The sequence below is a fragment of the Chelonus insularis genome, unplaced genomic scaffold (genome assembly GCF_013357705.1).
Source record: "Chelonus insularis isolate UGA/USDA-ARS -01 unplaced genomic scaffold, ASM1335770v1 contig_347_pilon, whole genome shotgun sequence".
Lineage (NCBI taxonomy): Eukaryota > Metazoa > Arthropoda > Insecta > Hymenoptera > Braconidae > Chelonus > Chelonus insularis.
This window is the reverse complement of record NW_023276511.1, coordinates 246,255-264,342: the sequence shown is the minus strand read 5'-3', so window position 1 is coordinate 264,342 and position 18,088 is coordinate 246,255. Positions and strand designations below refer to the sequence as shown.

The following is an 18,088-nucleotide window of genomic DNA, read 5'->3' as shown; positions in this document are numbered from 1 at the left end:
AATTGCACTTAGAAATAAAATGGGAAGAAAACGTGTAAACCACTGCAATGATTTATGAGTGTGTAAAAATTAGACTCTTAAATAGGTAGTCTGTACTTGATAATCACATGATTTACGATCAATTAAATGAAAGATTTTTTCCACGAAACATTTTTAAATATCTGTACGGTCTCAAGAAGTAAGAGAAACCGGATCCCTTAGAAGCTTCTTTGGTAAGGCTCTAATCATAATAGGACATGTTTCAGTGTCAAAAAAAATTATGAGAGCGAGAAAGCTGTTAGATTTGGAGGGCTCGATTATTGCTATCATTTAGAATGTTTTGTGAAACTTTAATGTGATTTAGAATTTTTTGGAGTAGGAAAAAAACTTCCTGGATTAAAAATGTAGAAGTCAGAGTCTCGTGAATAAACAACTCGTGAGTAAGTGAGTCTCGTGAATAAACAACAGCCATCGACAAAACTAAATCTTTCATCAGTATCTAAAAAAGTTAAAAAAAAATTAGTTGATCCTGCGTGTGACTTCGATACCTTAACTAATGATTGTCACCACCCGGACTTCGCTGTAACAAGCTTCGAAGATCGTCAAACGATCAAGCTTTAACGGTCGTCAAACTTGATGATTCTTAAATTTATCTAATATTAGCGGGAAAATATATTTGGATTTATAACAATATATGTTCATGATTTTATTTCATTGTAAACCTAAAATAAACCGTTTAACATAATATGGTCATTTTCTTTTCGTTATGCAAAGTGTTTTGTTTCATATCGGTTGATAATAATAAGAAATATTTTTTTAATTTTTACAAGTCCACGGATACACGGTTGAAAAAGATGTTTTTAACGGAAATCTATTAGCCACGGGTTCACGGATACACGGGTACACGGTTGGAAAAGATATTCATATCGAAAATTTTATTTACCACGGATACACGGGTACGCAGTTGAAGAAAATACATGGACACCCGTGTTTCCGTGTAGGGGCAGTTAAAAAACGGTCATATTTCCCCGTGTAGTCATTTCCGTGTTCCCGTGTTTTCCGTGTATGGTCACTCTAGACACTGCGCAGAGTATGCCAAAAGTGGCAGAGCCTCATGTCGTTTTTGTAATGGAACTATTGAAAAAGATTCTTTGCGAATTAGCAAACGAGTACGAGTATGTTGAAAAGTTTGTTGAATTATATGTGCCAAAAATTTTATTTTAATTTTTTAACATGCATAATAAAACAATTTTATTCTATTCTTAGAGTTCTTATTTCGATAATATGAGTGAACATTGGTATCATGTCGATGGTATTTTTTCGATTCCTCTGAAGCCTGCATCTGTTGCATTAATTGGTAATTTTGATAACATTCAATGGAACGACCAGGAACTTCTGAAACAAAAAGTAGGTAAGTATAAATGAAAATCCAATATTAATTATTGTAATAATTGTAAAGAAATGTCATAATAGAATAAATATTTTACTTGTAATTTTACATTAATAACAATATTAAAATTATTAGTTGTAATATTTTAAGGCCAACATGGAGTTCAAAAATCTTGAATATCGTATGAAAAAGCTAGGTAGAAAAATAGAAAAAAAAACGTTGCCTATACGTATGTTGAAAACATAGTAGATAAGTTATTAACAATAAAAATATTTAAATAACTAACGCATTCACGATACATTTGGCATACCCCTGATATGGTTTTTTCATCGAATTTTTAGATTTTTATAACATCGTTAAACTAAATTTTTAAAACTTTTTCCTTATATGAAATTTTATATCTTTTTGGTAGCAAAAAAAATTATTAAAACATAATGTTTTTTAGAAAGTGAAGAAATGAATTTAATTCAATTTTAATTATTTAATAAAAATGTATTAGCTTTAATATTTCTATTTTATTGTAATAATTATCAATTTAAATTTTCTATTTCAGGAAGAAGGCGCTCTGAACCAACGAAAGGCACCTCAAAGGTGATGGTTGTTTCCCCAATAACTCTCAAACGACCAACATTAGACGATTTTGACAACTATAGAATCGAATACGCTCGATCTAGTGATACAGAATGTTACTGTAAAGATTTAATCGAAGAAGGTGAGATTCAAGTCTGCAAAAAAGAAGAAGATACAGGACTTTTTGTAGATTGGCATCATCTTCGATGTTGGGCTGATCTTCGAGATGATTTCAAATTTTTTTCATCAGGAAGTTGTCTTCCTGGATTTCATAATCTGGATAAAAGAAACCAAGCTATTGTTTTAGAAAAACTTCCACCAGTCAATAATGAAAATCTACCTCCTGCAGCCAAACGCGCACATCTGAATACCGTAAAAACAGCAGGAATGAATGATATGGATATTAAAATGATGATTCAGAATGAAAAATTCTTCAATATGAGAAATAAGTTGGAAAATCAGAAAGTTACTTAGGAGGATATGCTTGCTAAGGAGGATAATACAATAATCAAAGGTGGGCTAGATCTCTTGATGATTTAAGAGATGTAGTTGCCGACCGACTAGCTTTTGGATCAGTAAGTGAATGTCAACAATGTTCTGGAAGAAGAAAATTCATTTCTGGTTTCGGATATGTATGTACCCAATGTGATGACATTAGTAAAAGCCCTCCAAAAAGTAAATTTAAAATTCCTCTTAATTTAAAAGAAAAATATGAATTTCTTAAATTTTTGACATGATGGAGTTTAAGCAATCTGATTGTCATGAAATTATTGATCGTGATAAGCTGACAGACTCAGTATACTATAAGAATTCTATAATAGATCCAAAAACGGATTTTCAAGGAGTTGCCAATGTTTATCAGTGTAACGGCACAAAATATGTTGCTACTCTTGGATTCACAGATATTAAAGCCGGTTATAATTCCTTTTACAAGCTACTAATTTTGCAATATTGTAACCAAGAAAAATACTCTTTTTTTCGTAGTTGGGGCAGAACCGGTACCCAAATAGGAAGTTCAAAAGTGGATATAATGCCGCTTGATATGTGCATAACGATGTTTGAAACTGTATTTTTTGAAAAAACTGGAAAATATGGAGTAAACGATTTCAATTTAGCAAACATCCGTATAAAATGCACCTAATAAATCCAAGATGGTGTAGATTTCACTCAATTAACGAATCTCAATTCACAAATAAAAAGTAAATTATAGGTAAAGATACAAAATCTCATGAATTTAATTTTCAATATAAATGTTATGAACAATTTAATGATAGATTTCACAATTGATATAGACAGAATGCCTTTGGGAAAATTATCCCAAAATCAAATAGAGAAAGCTTACAAAGTATTGCAAGAACTTCAGGATTTAGTTTTGTGTAGTACTTCTACTAAAACAGCATTTGTTGATGCATCCAATAGATTTTACACATTAATTTGGTATTACTGTGCCACCAATTATCGATAATACGACTATGATTAAACAAAAATGTGACATGCTAAATGCATTAATCGACATAGAAATTTCCTATAATCTTATTAATCATCAATCTAATAAGGATCAACATCCTCTAGATGCTCACTACGAAAAACTTAATACTGAAATTGATATTCTTGACAGCGATAGTGAAGAATACAAAATGATTGAAAAATATGCAAAAAATACACACGCTCATACTCATTCGGATTATACATTGCAGATTGAAAATTTTTTTAAAATCGAACGCCATGGCGAAGCTAATAGGTATCAACTTTTCGAAAGGCTCCATAACAAAAAGCTTTATGGCATGGATCACGTACAACGAATTTTGCTGGAATCTTATCTCAAGGCTTAAGGATTGCGCCTCCAGAAGCTCCAACTAGTGGTTACATGTCTGGAAAGGGGATTTATTTCGCAGATATGATATCTTAATCAGCTAATTATTGTTTTGCTGACAATAAAAACCCTACTGGTCTCCTATTACTTTGCGAAGTTGCTTTAGGTAATATGTATGAAAAGCATAGAGCATCCCCGAACTTTAGATTACCTCAAAATAAAGATTCTACCTTCGGTAGGGGAAAAACTTTTTCACATCCAAATGAATTGTATAGGTTCGTTAATGGAACTGAAGTTCCTTATGGAACTCCAGTTTACGACTTGGATGCAACTGATTTACAATTATTGTATAATGAGTATATTGTATACAATCCTGCTCAAGTTAGAACTCGATATTTAGTTCAAGTAAAATTTAATTTTAGATCTTAATTATAAACTTATTCATACTTTTGGAATTAACCTTCTAAATGGCCAAATAAGGGAAAACTTTTCGCAGAAATAGAGTAAAGTAAATATTGTCTAATTTTCAAAAGCTATGGCTTAAATTGTAAGAATACAAGTATTTCAATAACGAAAAATATAACAGTTTTATAATTATTATAAACAATAAATACTTAGTTAAATTTGCCAAAGTTTCAATAATTAAAAACATTTATTTACTGTACAAATATTTACTCTACTTAATTTATCTGCTTAGAAATCTTTAATTTTGATATAGCTGATAAGTTTTTTTTTTCATTGGTTACAATTTGATCAATAATTACCTAAACTATCACGAAATTGTTGCATGTGATGGAAAAAAATTAGTCAGAAACTTCATTTAAATTCCTATGTTGGCATTAAATTTTAAGTTCATTTTTCCTCTCATCAGTGTAAATGTTTGAAATAACAATATTATGTTGTATATTATTTATATTATATAAAGAAATTTTAGTTTAATAATTTTAAATTATCGTTAGTTCAGTATCAGAAAATTTTCTAAAATAGTTGACATATTTTTAAACATAGTATTACATTGTTAAATATTAGTTATAATTTTAGAAAAAGTTACTATAAGACAAAATTTATATTTGTTGAAAATATATTATAGTTTTTCTATTTTTATAGTATCCAAAAAATATTATTACCTAATTTCGATTTTCCATGATATTACATTCTATTTATATATGAAAATTGCAAAGAATTTGTATGTAATGTTAAACAAATATTTTTTATTCAAAGAAATAAATAAATTGATGTTGTGTATGTAAAAATATCACGGTAATTTAATGAACTTTATAATCTGAGAATTTATTGATCAAACACTTAAAAACATTAGTTTGAAACCTATGGAGTCTTAGTAAGTTTTTCAATAAACTCTTTAAAGCATTTATTTTTAATTAACTAGCCACACATAAACAAACATGCCGGCAAAAAAAAAAAAAGGAAATAAATTAGCAAAAATGAGTGATGAAGAGAGATTGAGATATCTTCAACATCGAGCTGAAGTTGAATTAGAAGCTAAAAGACGTAAACAACAGCTTATTGCTGCATTTGCAAAAAATAAATTAAGACGGGAAGAAGGATTTTTTCGACTTAATACTTCTAAAATTAATGAACAATGGAGATTTCATTTGAGACAGATTAAGTGTAAAGAATTATATGATGAAGTAGGGTATCTTTGGAAAAATTTTGACTATATTTTACGAACTAAAAATGCTATTATTAAAACACTGTATGAAGATTTAGAAAAATCTGATATCAATCATCGAAGGTTACAAGAAGTTCATATAGAAATGATTGATAAGTTAATTAAAAATCACAAAAGAAGTTTAGAATCCTTACATGAACACTACATAAAATCGGTTATGTTGATAAAATTTGGAGAAATCCGTGAAATGAACCAAGCTCAAGAAAAGCTACATGATGGCTGTGAACATATAGAAATAATTTTGTATGCACAACAAAAACTTATTGATGATAAATTGATGATAACAAGAACACGAAATGCAATCAATACATATAATATTGAATATACTGTAAGTATGATTCAAAGCAAAATATTAACAGAATAATTTAGTGATGAAAAAATACTCATTAGGTTTTTTCCAGAAAATTGAAGCTGTTTTAGAAATGAAACAACAAATTGGTACCAAAATGATTGAACATTGGAGAAAATTTAATAAAATAATTTCAGGATATCAATATGTAACACTAGACAAATGGAAACAGTATGAAAACTTGAAGACATTAGATGAAGATCATAAACGTGAAACAACCAATTTCCCTCAATTATTGTCAGTTCTCAATATTACTATTGAATCACTCAGAAATCGAGAGAACGCTTTAACCGATGAAAGAAATAAAATTATAATTAAATTGAAAAAGGAAATAGAAATGTTAAGGGCCCACATTTTCAAGCTTAGACAAAAAATAAATATAGATCAGGCAATGAATAAAATTCAACTAAAAAGATTAACTGTTATTAGTAATAAAGTTATTGAAAAATTAGAAAAAGTTGATCAAAAAAGTCACGCGCTCAAAGTGATGATAAATATTTGTTCAAATTTTGAACCTCTTATAGTATATAATGATAGGTATATTCTCGAACAAGTGGATACATTTTTACAGGATGAAGGAGATGTAGACTTAATAATAAGTCCTTATGAGCAACTTGAAAAATTTTGGAAGCAATTCAGCTATATAAAAGTTAAAAATTTTTTAATAATAAAGCAATATAATCAATTAATAGCGGAAAATCAAAAATTAAAACAATTTGTTCGTTCTTATTTCAATTCTGGTACACGATCATCGACTGCTAAATTATTATATTAAAACAAATTACTCTCAAATAAATAAAGATAATAATAAAAAACAAAAAAATAAAGTAATACTTGAAATGAATCTTTATTCTACTTATTAGACAATATTATCAGATTTTACGAAAATTATAGTAATAACAGTCTACTTTTAACGCTGAGTAAAAATACCACCTCCAAGAGCTAAATATTTATAAGGTCTTTCCCTTATTCGTCCTTTGACTGGATGAAAGAAGATTTTTTCTCGAGGCGCCATATTTTCAGTTTCTAAGTAAATATCAAAACATGTTCTAAGTCGATGGAGTTGATTTGATAGAATTGGAGGTCTATCCCACATCACATTGACTTCTCGTTCAATATCACGTACAATATCTAGCGATGATGTTATTGAAGAACTGATATTGACAGTAATCACCGCGGGTACTTTTGGATAATCTGGTTTTATAGCAATATGTGCAATTAGGTCATCTGTAACAGATTTTTTTTCTACATTAATCCATAAAATTAAGTGAATAAAAATATTACACATATGAGTTTATTTTCTTTATACTTACTAGTTCCACGACGGAGCACAGCCTCATAAAAAATGTCTGTAGGCAGAACAAAATGTTTAGAGATTTTCTGAGTGTCAGGATAGTTGGAATAACTTCTCCAAGATATGATTGAAAATTTATGTAGGTTTGTTGATATTTTTGTAGGACTTAAATCAGTTCCATTACTAGATACCGGTAAATTACCAGACTCTAATTGACGAATTTCATTACAGAGATCTAATCGTGCTTTAACTCGACGTTTTATTTCCTTCAAGATACTATCAACACTATTTTTAGAGAGCTGATGGTGTGTAACATTATTTTCAATATTTATATCAGATATAAAATTTAATCCTGCCATTCTTTGAGTCCATTTGTATGGAGTACCAAGACCAAGAGATGAAAAAGGTATGGCGTTAAAGCGCATTAATTGATAACTGTTAGCGGGATTTGGACTTTCTGTACCAGTATCCTTTGGATATAATTCTCGAAGAATAGATTCAGAGTTAAGCATGTCTTCTGTTGATGCATTGTTAAGTTCACCTATATCTAAGCGAGATTCTACTGTGATAATTTTTAAGCATGTCAAGTAGTAAAAACTTAATGTCATTTTTGTATCGCTATTAATGTTAATAATGATCATTACACTTAAAGGATGTTTTTGTAAGATTCTCAACTTTTTCTCTTCTTCCCTTGCCTCTTTAGATAATCGATGATGACGTTTTTTATGAACTGGAATTTCATCTGGAACATTTTCAGACTGAATTTCTTGGTCTGAATCTGAATCTTGAATTCCTTCATTATTGTTGAGCCTTTTAGCATCGTCTTCATCACCTTCCACTGTCACAATTAATGAGTTATCATATGCATCACGATATGCTATGGCTTTAGCATAGAGCACATACAAAGATGATGGTAACAACGATGCTTTTTGATATTCTTTGTGAACTTTATCAATAGGAAGTCCTAGACTATTCTGAAGAGGTTTACTTGCTTCTAATATTATTCGTAATTGAGGTCCAAGATTATCAAGACGTTGTTGTTTAGACTCAATATTTTGAGCGACACTTTTTTTGTTTTCTGTCAATTCGTCACAAAGAGATGCAAGTTGCTTCCTTTGAGTTAATTCCCATTCTAAACGAGCAAGACGTAATTTGTGTGCATCATTTTTTGTTATGTTTGGTTGAGAAATACTTTCAGGTGCTTCTTTATAAAATTCTTCAATGGGTACAAGTTCAATCAATTCATCTTTTGATCTAAAAAATTGCAATATAAGTTTTAGAAAAATTTTTCAGAAAAATTCTGAAGTTTACTTTTAATTAAAATATTTACTTGAATTGTAAGCACTTAATTACTTCTTTTTTTAAATGCATGACTTCATAAAGCAAGTTTTGCAGCTGGAGATGTCTGCTATCGACTCCACTTTTAGCTATCGTTAGAGAATCTCTAGCAAACTTAGTTCTAAACTTTTCCATTCTATTAAGTTTTTTTAATTCAACAAATGCTAATGCTGTTTTTATTTGAAGCTCATGAATCTCATCCTTTGCCTAAAAGTTAAAAAAATAATTGCTTTATTGATAAACAATGTAAGTTACTATAAAAATAAATTATATTGTTTTTCAACCTTTGGATCATTGCTTGTTTTTAACTTGGCTATTTCACTCATAGCTTCCCTAATACTGTCACATGTTGAGAGAAATATTTCAGAGTCTTTTTCTGGTGAACGTTTTAGTGCTTCTTCCTCTTCGAAGGTTATGGTCATCTACGAAAAGTAAAAATAATTCGAGAAAAACCGTTAATATAATAATCATAATTATAATATCAATAAAAATTGAACAATGAATTTTAATTCATAAACATAATTGTTAAAAACGATATATTTTAAATAACAATTATGAAAATTCCTAACCTTATACATATCATTTTCCTTATTAGTTATTGTACTTGCATTGCTGCTATTACTATTAATAGATTTTCTTCTTTTTTTTGCATTTTCGGTATCACTTTCTTTAGTCATGTTGTATTGAATTAAAAGGTACAAGTTATTCTAAAAATTTACAATTTTAAGAAACGTTAGAAAGAAAGAAGAATTATGTATACACACATAAACTTACAAAGCTATTATAATGTATGACACATGTCCGATGTTAATCAAATCTAAATAGCTACAATAAATAATTTTCAAAACTTGATAATAATATTAATGAATAAAACATAAAATATTTTATTACAAGGAAAAAAATACCGATAACCTAAAAAAAATTCTACCTTTGACCCCGACGTGATTTGAACACGCAACCTTCTGATCTGGAGTCAGACGCGCTACCGTTGCGCCACGGAGTCATCTTTAAATTAAACAGAACAATAATTAATTGTATTATTGACACAAGTAACCTTGTAATATGTTATTATTATTAATAACGAAGAAAAAAAAACTATACGGAATATTTAACACTTAATATGGATAAAAAAATTATTCATATGTATGTAGTAAATAAATTTATGCTCCATGAAATCATATTAAAATTCCATAGTTTAATAAAAGAACATGATCAGTTTCGACGCGGGATATTCAAATATCTCTTAAGTTGATTTATGTTGTGTAATTGTATCATCACTATTGTAATCGTAAAATAATCGCAGAATTTTAATGAAGAGGTGGGGAAAATAAGTAAATTCATTACTTCGTCAAATCAGTCAAGTACAGAGGCAATTTTAAAACAGCGTAAAAAGAGTGAAATAACTTTAACTATTTAAATTAAATTCAGTGAAGGTAAATTTATATAAATTTTACAATAAAAATGCTAGCGATTAAATTGCAATCACTACATTGATATTATTATATCGATTTCAGTCATAAAAACCGATAGTTTAAAGTTAAATTCAATGCAAGTTAATAAATTGCACTTACACAATGACGGTAAACGGTAAAGATAACATGATCATCACCGATAAGACGGTAAAATCACCAGGTATAATAATTACGTATCAATTAATTATTTTTAATTTAAATTTTACTAAATGATAATTGAAAATGCAAATAAGTAAATTCAATTTTGAGTTGGTAATTTTTTGAGAAATTATTGTTAAAAATAAGTTGTCCAGTGAATTGAATTTCTATAGAATGACCGAGTCATAGAGAAATCAAAGAAAAATAATCAACTATTGTGCGATATCAATTTAGATTTGTGTAATCATTTGAGCTTTGTTATTCTAAGTGCATTTGATAAAAAATAAAAATTATATACTATATTGAATGAAATTTTTTATCAATTTGTTATTTTTTTTTTTTCTCGATAAGGTGGTCTTGGAATCAGACATTTACAATGTTTGTTGCTATTTTTTGGTGTGACGATTGCTTATGGAAATCGTCTTTGCATGTCTGTTGCCATCATTGCAATGAAAGGCGAAGAAAAAGTAAGTCTACTATTTTGTAGAAATTAAAATATATAACTAATAAAGATGCCTGAAATACGGCTAAAGAATTGTATTATTTACAATAATTCGATGAAGATCAATTTAAATCTTATTTTATAACGATCTCAAGTTTATAAATTATCATTAAATAACGTTTAAAAGTTATAAAAAATCTATCTGAAAGTTTAAATCAACTAATTTAAAGTATTTGTTTAACTATTGTTTAATTATTCAAGTGGCTTCCGGCATTCAACAGTTGTTTATTACTTTTTTCCCTAAAGACTATATGTAAATTATGAAAAAATCTTTTTCAAAAAAATTAAATCGAAAGTAATAAATTTTTTTACTTTATAAGATTTTAAAACGATTTAATTAATCAAGTATTTACTGACCTTAGTATTATGATAAAAATAAGTAAGATAGCGTAATTAAAATGATCAGAAGAGTATTTAATCAATTAGAATCAACACAATATAATGTATTTATAGGAAAATGGATTAAATTCCGCAAATGGTGGTATCGTGTTGAGTTCTTTCTTTTGGGGCTATACATTGATGCAAATACCATCTGGATATTTTGCCAAAGAATGGAGTGCAAAGTTAATTTTAGGCTGGGGAGTATTGATCAATGGATTATCATGTATTCTAGTACCATTTGGTAACGATCATGGTGGTTGGCGAGTTATTTGTGCTTTTAGAGTCATCATGGGCCTGAGTCAAGCTTGTCTTCTTCCTTGTGTGCATACTCTTTTATCAAAGTGGGTTCCACCACGAGAAAGGGGGAGATTAGGTAGTTTAACTTACTCAGGTGCTCAATTTGGAACTGTTGTAAGTTATCCGATATCTGGACTATTGGTACAATACATGGGATGGAGAAGTGTTTTTTATTTTTTCGGAGTTGCTGCTATTTGTTGGTCTATTATTTTTATTCTCTATGGATCAGATTCACCAACCAATCCTACTCATTCATGGGTACTTAATTGCTGCATCATAAGCGAACCCGAGAAGAAGTATATTGAGAGTAGCTCTGGAAATAAATCAACAATAAAAGTAAGCATACAAAGCTGACATTTATTAGAGATGATGAATAAATAAATTTATTGGTGGAAAATTTTCACTGGAATGTAATGACTCATTTATGATAAAATTTTTATTAATTAAGATTAATTTATTCATTCATTTCTTGAAATATCAATATATTTGATTGACGATAATAATTTAAATTTTTTTCATGGTAGAAAAATAATTATTAATATCATTATTTATAATTAATTGAGAAAATTATTATTAATTAATTTTTATCTCTATTTTCATGATAAACTTTTTGTTTATTTTACCAATCTTGCTCATTCTCAAGAATGATTTCTTTCATATAATCAACAGTTTAAAGCTTAATTATTTGATGTAAAATTGTAACAATTAAAAAAAATGATTATAGAAAAATTTAAAAACACCATGGGGACGTATTCTTTCATCAACGCCGTTCTGGGCTTTAGCAGTGGCTCATTGTGGTCAAAACTGGGGTTTTTGGATGTTATTAACAGAAATGCCTACTTATATGGCACGTGTTCTTGACTTTGATTACGAAGAGGTAAAAATTTAATTATTATTAAGAAACAACAAACAGTTTATAAAAACTTGATAAATCATTTTAGAATGGTTTAATATCGGCGCTACCATATCTGACGATGCTGTTATTGACATTTCCAGTGAGTTGGTTATCAGATTGGATACAAAAGAAAGGCGTATCAAGAGGTTTAACTCGAAAAATTTCCAATTCCATCGGTCATTGGGGCCCAGGATTAGCATTGTTCGGATTGGCTTTTGTTCCAAGGAACATGAAAACTCTTGCAGTTGTTATGTTAATAATTGCCGTAGGTTTGAACGTTGGCTCTCTATGCGGATTTCAACTAAATCATATCGATTTAAGCCCAAATTTTGCTGGACTTCTTATGTCAATTACTAATTGTTTAGCTTCAATTATATCAATTCTTGCTCCGTTAATTGTTGGACATATTGTTACGGAAGAAGTAATTTGATTTTTAATTGTTTTTTATCTATTCGCATTTTGCATACATATTAATGATTATTTTTATATTCCAGTCAGATGAATTTCAATGGCGAATAGTATTTTATATGTCGACTGCAATATATTTTTTGGGAAATTTAGTATTTATTATTCTTGGATCCGGAGAAGTTCAAAAATGGGATGATCCATTCCTTAATACTGGATCAATTGAATTGTCTGGAAAAATTTCAACAGTATCCGCTGATGTTACAGCAACATTTTAATATTATAAACGATTCATTATTTCTTTTAACAAATGATTATCATCATGAGCATTATTAAATATTATTTTTTAAAGTCAAATACCAAGTTATTATTACTAAAAATACCTCTCTAATTACTCAAATAAAATCTAGTTCATTTAAATAAAGTTAGTTAAACAATGATCAACTCTTGTATGTCATTAATTGATTGTAAATCAAACTTTTTATCAATTGCAATCAACTGATATGTATAGATTAATGGAAGATATCTCACAAAAAGTTAATAGCAATAAAAATATAAAATCAGGCCAAAAATGTTTGTGTCTTCTCCACCAACTATGAACATCAACTTGCTCGTGATTAGAAAGACAAGCATTGGCAAAATACCTTGGAAATCAACCACGTAATCGGCGAAACGACTGGAGGGGAACTTTTCGTACATATAGAGTGCCATAAACATCATTGACGCGTTTAATCTTTTGGAGTCATTGCCTAGATCGTAACGACGATTGGAAGACGATAGAGCAGGCAAAATCTGCACGTGAGAGGTTGTGGTTGAAGAAGTTAAAATTATCGTTGGTTCACCATTGGAAAAACAGTACTCAATATGACTCCAGGAATCCACAAAAGAAGAATTTCAAGGGCGGAGAATATGAAGGATCCATTAAATCGACCTAAAGGTAGTTAATTCTTATCTGCCACCAATACTTTATTAAATTTGCTAAACTTCCAATAATTAAAAAAACATTTGTTTACAATCTATTTACTAATTCGAATCAATTTATCAGCAAAGAAATATCTTACAATTTTGATCTAAATGATAAAATTTTTTCTCATTGATTATAATTTGATAGACAATTACATAAACTGTCGTATAATTATTTCATGTAATTGTGGCAAAATTGCAGGAAATTTCATTCAAACTCCTACATTGATACTAAATTCTATTCTATTACAAAAAATATCTCATTAGTAATTACAATCTTGTTGATGTCTGGAAACTTGAATGATTTAATCTATTTTTATTCTCAAGTGCAAATATTTGAAATTCCTTCTTGATAATATTTTATTTTTGCTACAGCATCAATAGGATGTCGACATGTCCAGGTCCTTATGTTAACCTTTGGATTTTTCTGCTGTTATGCTGTTAGAGTTGCCTTATCAATTTCACTGGTGGCTATGGTGAAAGATAATTTAGATAATCCAGAATTCAAACGTTTTGATTGGAACAGTAATATTCAAAATTGGATCCTCAGTTCTTTTTTCTGGGGTTACGTTATAACACATATACCCAGTGGTGAATTGGCTCAACGACTTGGAGCTCAAAAGTTTTTCTGCTTTGCTGTGGGACTTTGTGGCCTTCTAACAATGTTTATTCCCGTAGCAGCAACGTACGGTGGTTGGCAATTAGTTATTGTCCTCCGAGTGGCCACGGGCGCGTGTCAAGGTGTGGTACCACCATGTATACATTCCATTCTGTCTAAATGGGTACCAGTGGAAGAACGAGGAAGAGCTGGTAAGTTTTTAAGACACGTAATAATGAAAACCTTCAATAACTGATGGTCAAATTAATATATAAAAGGAAGCTGCACGTATTCTGGAGGTTGGTTTGGAAACGTGATTGCTCTATTAAGCTGCGGCATGATCTCAGGTTCGTCATTAGGATGGCCAGGCAGTTTCTACATCTGGGGGAGCATCACTATATTTTGGGCGGTGGTATACTACTTTATAGGCAAAGAATCACCAGCAGATCATCCCAATATACCTTACGATGAAAAAGAATACATTGAAACTAGTCTTGGAGTTACAGAAACTGTCGAAGTAAATATTCTCTTGATTTTTTATTCCTATTTTCCTTCATTATAACTTTTTTACAGCCATTAAAAACACCTTGGATTCCCATCTTGACCTCAGTACCAGTCTGGGCTCTATTGATTGCCCAATGTTCTCAAGCCTGGGGATTCTGGATGCTCCTGACAAAAACACCAACATATATGGATAATGCACTTGGCTACAAAATTGAAGAGGTAAAATTTCTTGTTGATACTTTTTGGAAGTGATATCCATCTCATATTTTGTGGATACAATTAAATTATTGTTTTAAATTGATCGAGGTCATTGCAATAAACAGTACTTGATTAGAAATCACCTAATCAATTTTATCGAATATACGTGCAAGGTTCTTTTGCTATCCAGTCATCAGTATGAGTGTAACAAGGTTACAGATGATAGTTCATCAACATTGTAGTCAATAGTGTATGCGAAAAATTATTGAGGCGACATAATATTTGCATAATGACGAAGAATAATGAAAAAACCTTGAAATTGTCTACTAGGTCATTCCTTCTCAGCTGGTTGATAAGGGTCAAGATCAACCGGAAAAAGCATGCGTGATGTGTATACATATCCTTATATCTATACATGATATTTGAATTGATAAATCTTTTACAGAACGGTGTATTCTCGGCGTTGCCGTATTTGGCAGCATGGTTAATAGGTTTTCCAATTAGCTTCGCATCGGACAAATTAGTGAAAAAAGGCTATGTGTCATTGCAAGCTATGAGAAAAATAGCTAATACAATAGGAGAATTTATACCAGCTGCTGCACTCATTGGTCTCAGTTTTATTACAAGCGAACATCGTAACATTGCCGTTGCTGTACTCATCGTATCTGTAGGATTTAATGTTGCTGTCTTTAGTGGCCATCAGATGAATCACATGGATCTTAGCCCGAACTTTGCAGGCACATTGATGGGTATTACGAATGCTACTGCTAACATATGCGGTATTCTAGCTCCACTTATTTATGGCATCATAGTTTCAGATCCGGTAAATAAAAAATATATGATTTATATATAAGTCGAGTATTACTTAATACTATTTCAGGTTTCTTATAACCAAACAATTCATCAATAAAAAAATTATTATTTTCAGACTAATATTACTCAATGGAGGAAAGTTTATTTACTTTCAGCAGCAATTTATATAATTGGTAATTTAGCATTTGTATTCTTTGGCAAAGCGACAGTACAGCCGTGGAATGATGATTTAAAGAAAACACAATTAATGAATGGAAATTTCGAAATTAAAAAGCCAGAAAAAAAAAATGAAAAAAATACTCTTAGTCATAGTATTTCATATTCTCAAAATACTCAACAAGATCTCAAATAACTTACATTTCTTTATCGCCACAATGCAAATGTTTCTATTTTTTATAAGTATTTATACTGTAAATAACTTTTATTTATAAGAATAAAGTCACTAATGTGTATAAAAATTTATTCATCTTTTATATATTCGTGTGAATTAGATTGCAAAAGTGCTTTTATGATAAAAATCATTCCCATGAATGTTATGAATAATGTAACATATGTTACGTAAACTTGATGAGACAAATTCCCGACAGGAATTATCCAAGTATAGTTTCCAGTCTTCTGTAACAATAACATCAACAACATTAGTTGTTATCCTTTATCTAATCTTTTGATAGTTAAATCACTTAATCTGTTAACCGTGGTATATGGAATTTCCCGCCATTTTAACGCTAATTCTACACAGGGCTGACAGAGATCAATTATGGATACTGAGTATTCCCTAATACGTTGTTTACATCCAAAAAGCAATTTTGGTTTTGAGAGGGTTACATTGATATATTCTTCATTATAACGTGCTCTTTGATATCTTTGATGAAGTGTTAATTTAAATTCATTCGATGTAGATTTATTAGCGCAAATAGTTATTTGTTGTGGTTTTGCTGCTTCAGCAAACAATTCAACATCAGTTTCTCCAACACAACATACTTTTGTCTGCAACAGATTATTAACTCCAAATTTATTTAAGTTTATCATAAATAATGATAACAATAAAAAATAATAGCAACATTAAAAACAGTATGTATTGATAATAAAAAAATTTTAATTACTCAACAGTCACGTGTTAGATTTTGTCATTGTAGGATATTTAATTCGTCAGAATAAATTCATATACTTACATTGCCAAATTTGTCCACGTCTGAAAACTCATCAACATTGACGAATACCGCTGACGGAAGATTTAACGACAATGCAATATAGCAATCATTGTTAACTATTTCTTCAGATGTTACATGATAAATAATCGTCCTAACAAATGAAAGTAAATATTTATTATCCATTTTGTTGAATCAATTGTTTTTGAATCAAAAAAATTAACCTATGAAATCCATCGCCGTCAACACGGAAATCAAGTTGAGAATTAAATACTTTATCATGTGTTAACGTAATTGAAATACAAACTAAAATGAAAATTAATTGAATCAAATAATATTTATTGTGTGTCATTTTGTGCTAGAGTTTATTTAAAATTATTTCGATTACAAACAAGACTGTAACAACGTAAATATCTATACACCACATGGAGCATCTAGTACGTGCACTGACCAGAAGTGGCACAACAAACTAAGGACTAATTCAATTGATGATATAACAGAAATTTGCTTTTTTTAATAAATTTTTAAATAAATAATAAATAAATTTATAGTAATACACACTTAATCAAACGTAGTTTTCTTTATCCTAATTTTATCAAGACAACGATACAGCCTCTTTAAAGCGAGACTTGCACTTAATAATTTTTAATTATATAATTATTGTTTCATTGATTGGTATAAGTGAAAATGAATATTATAGTTATTATTGATTATAATAATACTAATAATTGCTAAAGCATCGAGCCATTGATCAACAATGAGCCAAAAATATATATCTGCAAAATATTCGATTAATAGCTGTTTGGTGTTGTAAATTTATTTTCTTCTATAACATATACTTATATTTTACTTATATTTTGTATGATGTACACTTATTATTATTATTCTATACTTTAATTTATATTGTGTTTATAATTGTTCTTGTTGTCAGTAACTTATTATGTTTATCATTACCATTAATTATATGAATACTATTAATGCAGTTCCATAACATTAAAGTCATGGTTCAGTTTATAGATAGATTTATATTCATAAATCTAAAAGACATTCAAATTATTAACTCCAAAACTCATCATTATTTTACTAGATTATATCAGATAAAAACACATTAATCTACAATTGATATTTAAAATAAATAAATAAAATAAATTTCATAAAACACCTGTAAACTGATTGTTTAGTATATAAGAAAATCTTATGTACCATTTTCCATTATTTCAACAACTATTGTATGACGATGAATCTTATCGTGAAACACATGATCGGTATATGCCAGCATTTACGTCTTGCAATTCACTATTTGGTATAAACTCGTGATGCCTCAGAATGAATTAAATTGCTAGTTATAATT

The 18,088-nt window shown here is 29.3% G+C and overlaps 6 protein-coding genes, 1 long non-coding RNA gene and 1 other non-coding gene across 16 annotated transcripts; 5 read left to right on the top strand and 3 right to left on the bottom strand.

The window, feature by feature from the left end:
• Positions 1-933: 933 nt before the first annotated feature.
• On the top strand, positions 934-4,643 carry LOC118066519 (poly [ADP-ribose] polymerase-like). 6 transcript variants are annotated; one of them, XM_035082610.1, is made up of 4 exons: positions 935-1,154; positions 1,246-1,390; positions 1,923-2,081; positions 2,247-4,642. In XM_035082610.1, exons 2-4 carry the CDS (start codon positions 1,264-1,266, stop codon positions 2,411-2,413), a joined length of 453 nt encoding a protein of 150 aa, XP_034938501.1. In that variant the 5' UTR covers positions 935-1,154; positions 1,246-1,263; the 3' UTR covers positions 2,414-4,642. The 6 variants fall into 6 exon arrangements, 5 of the variants coding, with proteins under 5 accessions (XP_034938500.1, XP_034938501.1, XP_034938499.1 ...); XR_004690261.1 differs by having other exon boundaries at positions 939-1,154; positions 1,923-3,149; positions 3,232-4,642; XM_035082609.1 differs by having other exon boundaries at positions 934-1,166; positions 1,246-1,386; positions 1,923-4,643.
• Positions 4,644-5,017: 374 nt separating this feature from the next.
• On the top strand, positions 5,018-6,566 carry LOC118066527 (dynein regulatory complex subunit 2). Its single transcript, XM_035082620.1, has 2 exons — positions 5,018-5,770; positions 5,844-6,566. Exons 1-2 carry the CDS (start codon positions 5,156-5,158, stop codon positions 6,564-6,566), a joined length of 1,338 nt encoding a protein of 445 aa, XP_034938511.1. The 5' UTR covers positions 5,018-5,155.
• Positions 6,567-6,614: 48 nt separating this feature from the next.
• Positions 6,615-9,421, bottom strand: thoc5 (THO complex 5). 3 transcript variants are annotated; one of them, XM_035082612.1, is made up of 7 exons: positions 9,352-9,421; positions 9,198-9,248; positions 8,993-9,130; positions 8,708-8,845; positions 8,416-8,630; positions 7,105-8,339; positions 6,615-7,018 (listed from the first exon to the last, which is right to left on the bottom strand). In XM_035082612.1, the coding sequence occupies exons 3-7, from the start codon at positions 9,098-9,100 to the stop codon at positions 6,702-6,704; spliced, it is 2,013 nt and encodes a 670-aa protein (XP_034938503.1). In that variant the 5' UTR covers positions 9,101-9,130; positions 9,198-9,248; positions 9,352-9,421; the 3' UTR covers positions 6,615-6,701. The 3 variants fall into 3 exon arrangements, with proteins under 3 accessions (XP_034938503.1, XP_034938502.1, XP_034938504.1); XM_035082611.1 differs by having other exon boundaries at positions 9,198-9,399; XM_035082613.1 differs by lacking the exon at positions 9,198-9,248 and having other exon boundaries at positions 9,352-9,389.
• TRNAW-CCA (transfer RNA tryptophan (anticodon CCA)) lies at positions 9,355-9,426 on the bottom strand. Its single transcript has one exon. It is a non-coding gene; the product is annotated as a tRNA-Trp (tRNA).
• A 277-nt stretch (positions 9,427-9,703) lies between these two features.
• LOC118066497 (putative inorganic phosphate cotransporter) lies at positions 9,704-12,870 on the top strand. Of its 2 annotated transcripts, XM_035082571.1 has the most exons (7): positions 9,704-9,856; positions 9,938-10,055; positions 10,385-10,500; positions 10,989-11,549; positions 11,938-12,090; positions 12,155-12,529; positions 12,603-12,870. In XM_035082571.1, exons 2-7 carry the CDS (start codon positions 9,998-10,000, stop codon positions 12,789-12,791), a joined length of 1,452 nt encoding a protein of 483 aa, XP_034938462.1. In that variant the 5' UTR covers positions 9,704-9,856; positions 9,938-9,997; the 3' UTR covers positions 12,792-12,870. The 2 variants fall into 2 exon arrangements, with proteins under 2 accessions (XP_034938462.1, XP_034938463.1); XM_035082572.1 differs by lacking the exon at positions 9,938-10,055 and having other exon boundaries at positions 9,759-9,856.
• Positions 12,871-12,888: 18 nt separating this feature from the next.
• Positions 12,889-16,025, top strand: LOC118066496 (putative inorganic phosphate cotransporter). The gene is made up of 6 exons (XM_035082570.1): positions 12,889-13,450; positions 13,852-14,286; positions 14,353-14,591; positions 14,648-14,797; positions 15,222-15,599; positions 15,705-16,025. Exons 1-6 carry the CDS (start codon positions 13,378-13,380, stop codon positions 15,939-15,941), a joined length of 1,512 nt encoding a protein of 503 aa, XP_034938461.1. The 5' UTR covers positions 12,889-13,377; the 3' UTR covers positions 15,942-16,025.
• LOC118066500 (uncharacterized) lies at positions 15,899-17,123 on the bottom strand. Its single transcript, XM_035082576.1, has 4 exons — positions 16,962-17,123; positions 16,762-16,891; positions 16,283-16,576; positions 15,899-16,204 (listed from the first exon to the last, which is right to left on the bottom strand). Exons 1-4 carry the CDS (start codon positions 17,087-17,089, stop codon positions 16,049-16,051), a joined length of 708 nt encoding a protein of 235 aa, XP_034938467.1. The 5' UTR covers positions 17,090-17,123; the 3' UTR covers positions 15,899-16,048.
• Positions 16,535-17,297, top strand: LOC118066502 (uncharacterized). The gene is made up of 2 exons (XR_004690257.1): positions 16,535-16,660; positions 16,726-17,297. It is a non-coding gene; the product is annotated as an uncharacterized lncRNA (long non-coding RNA).
• Positions 17,298-18,088: the final 791 nt, after the last annotated feature.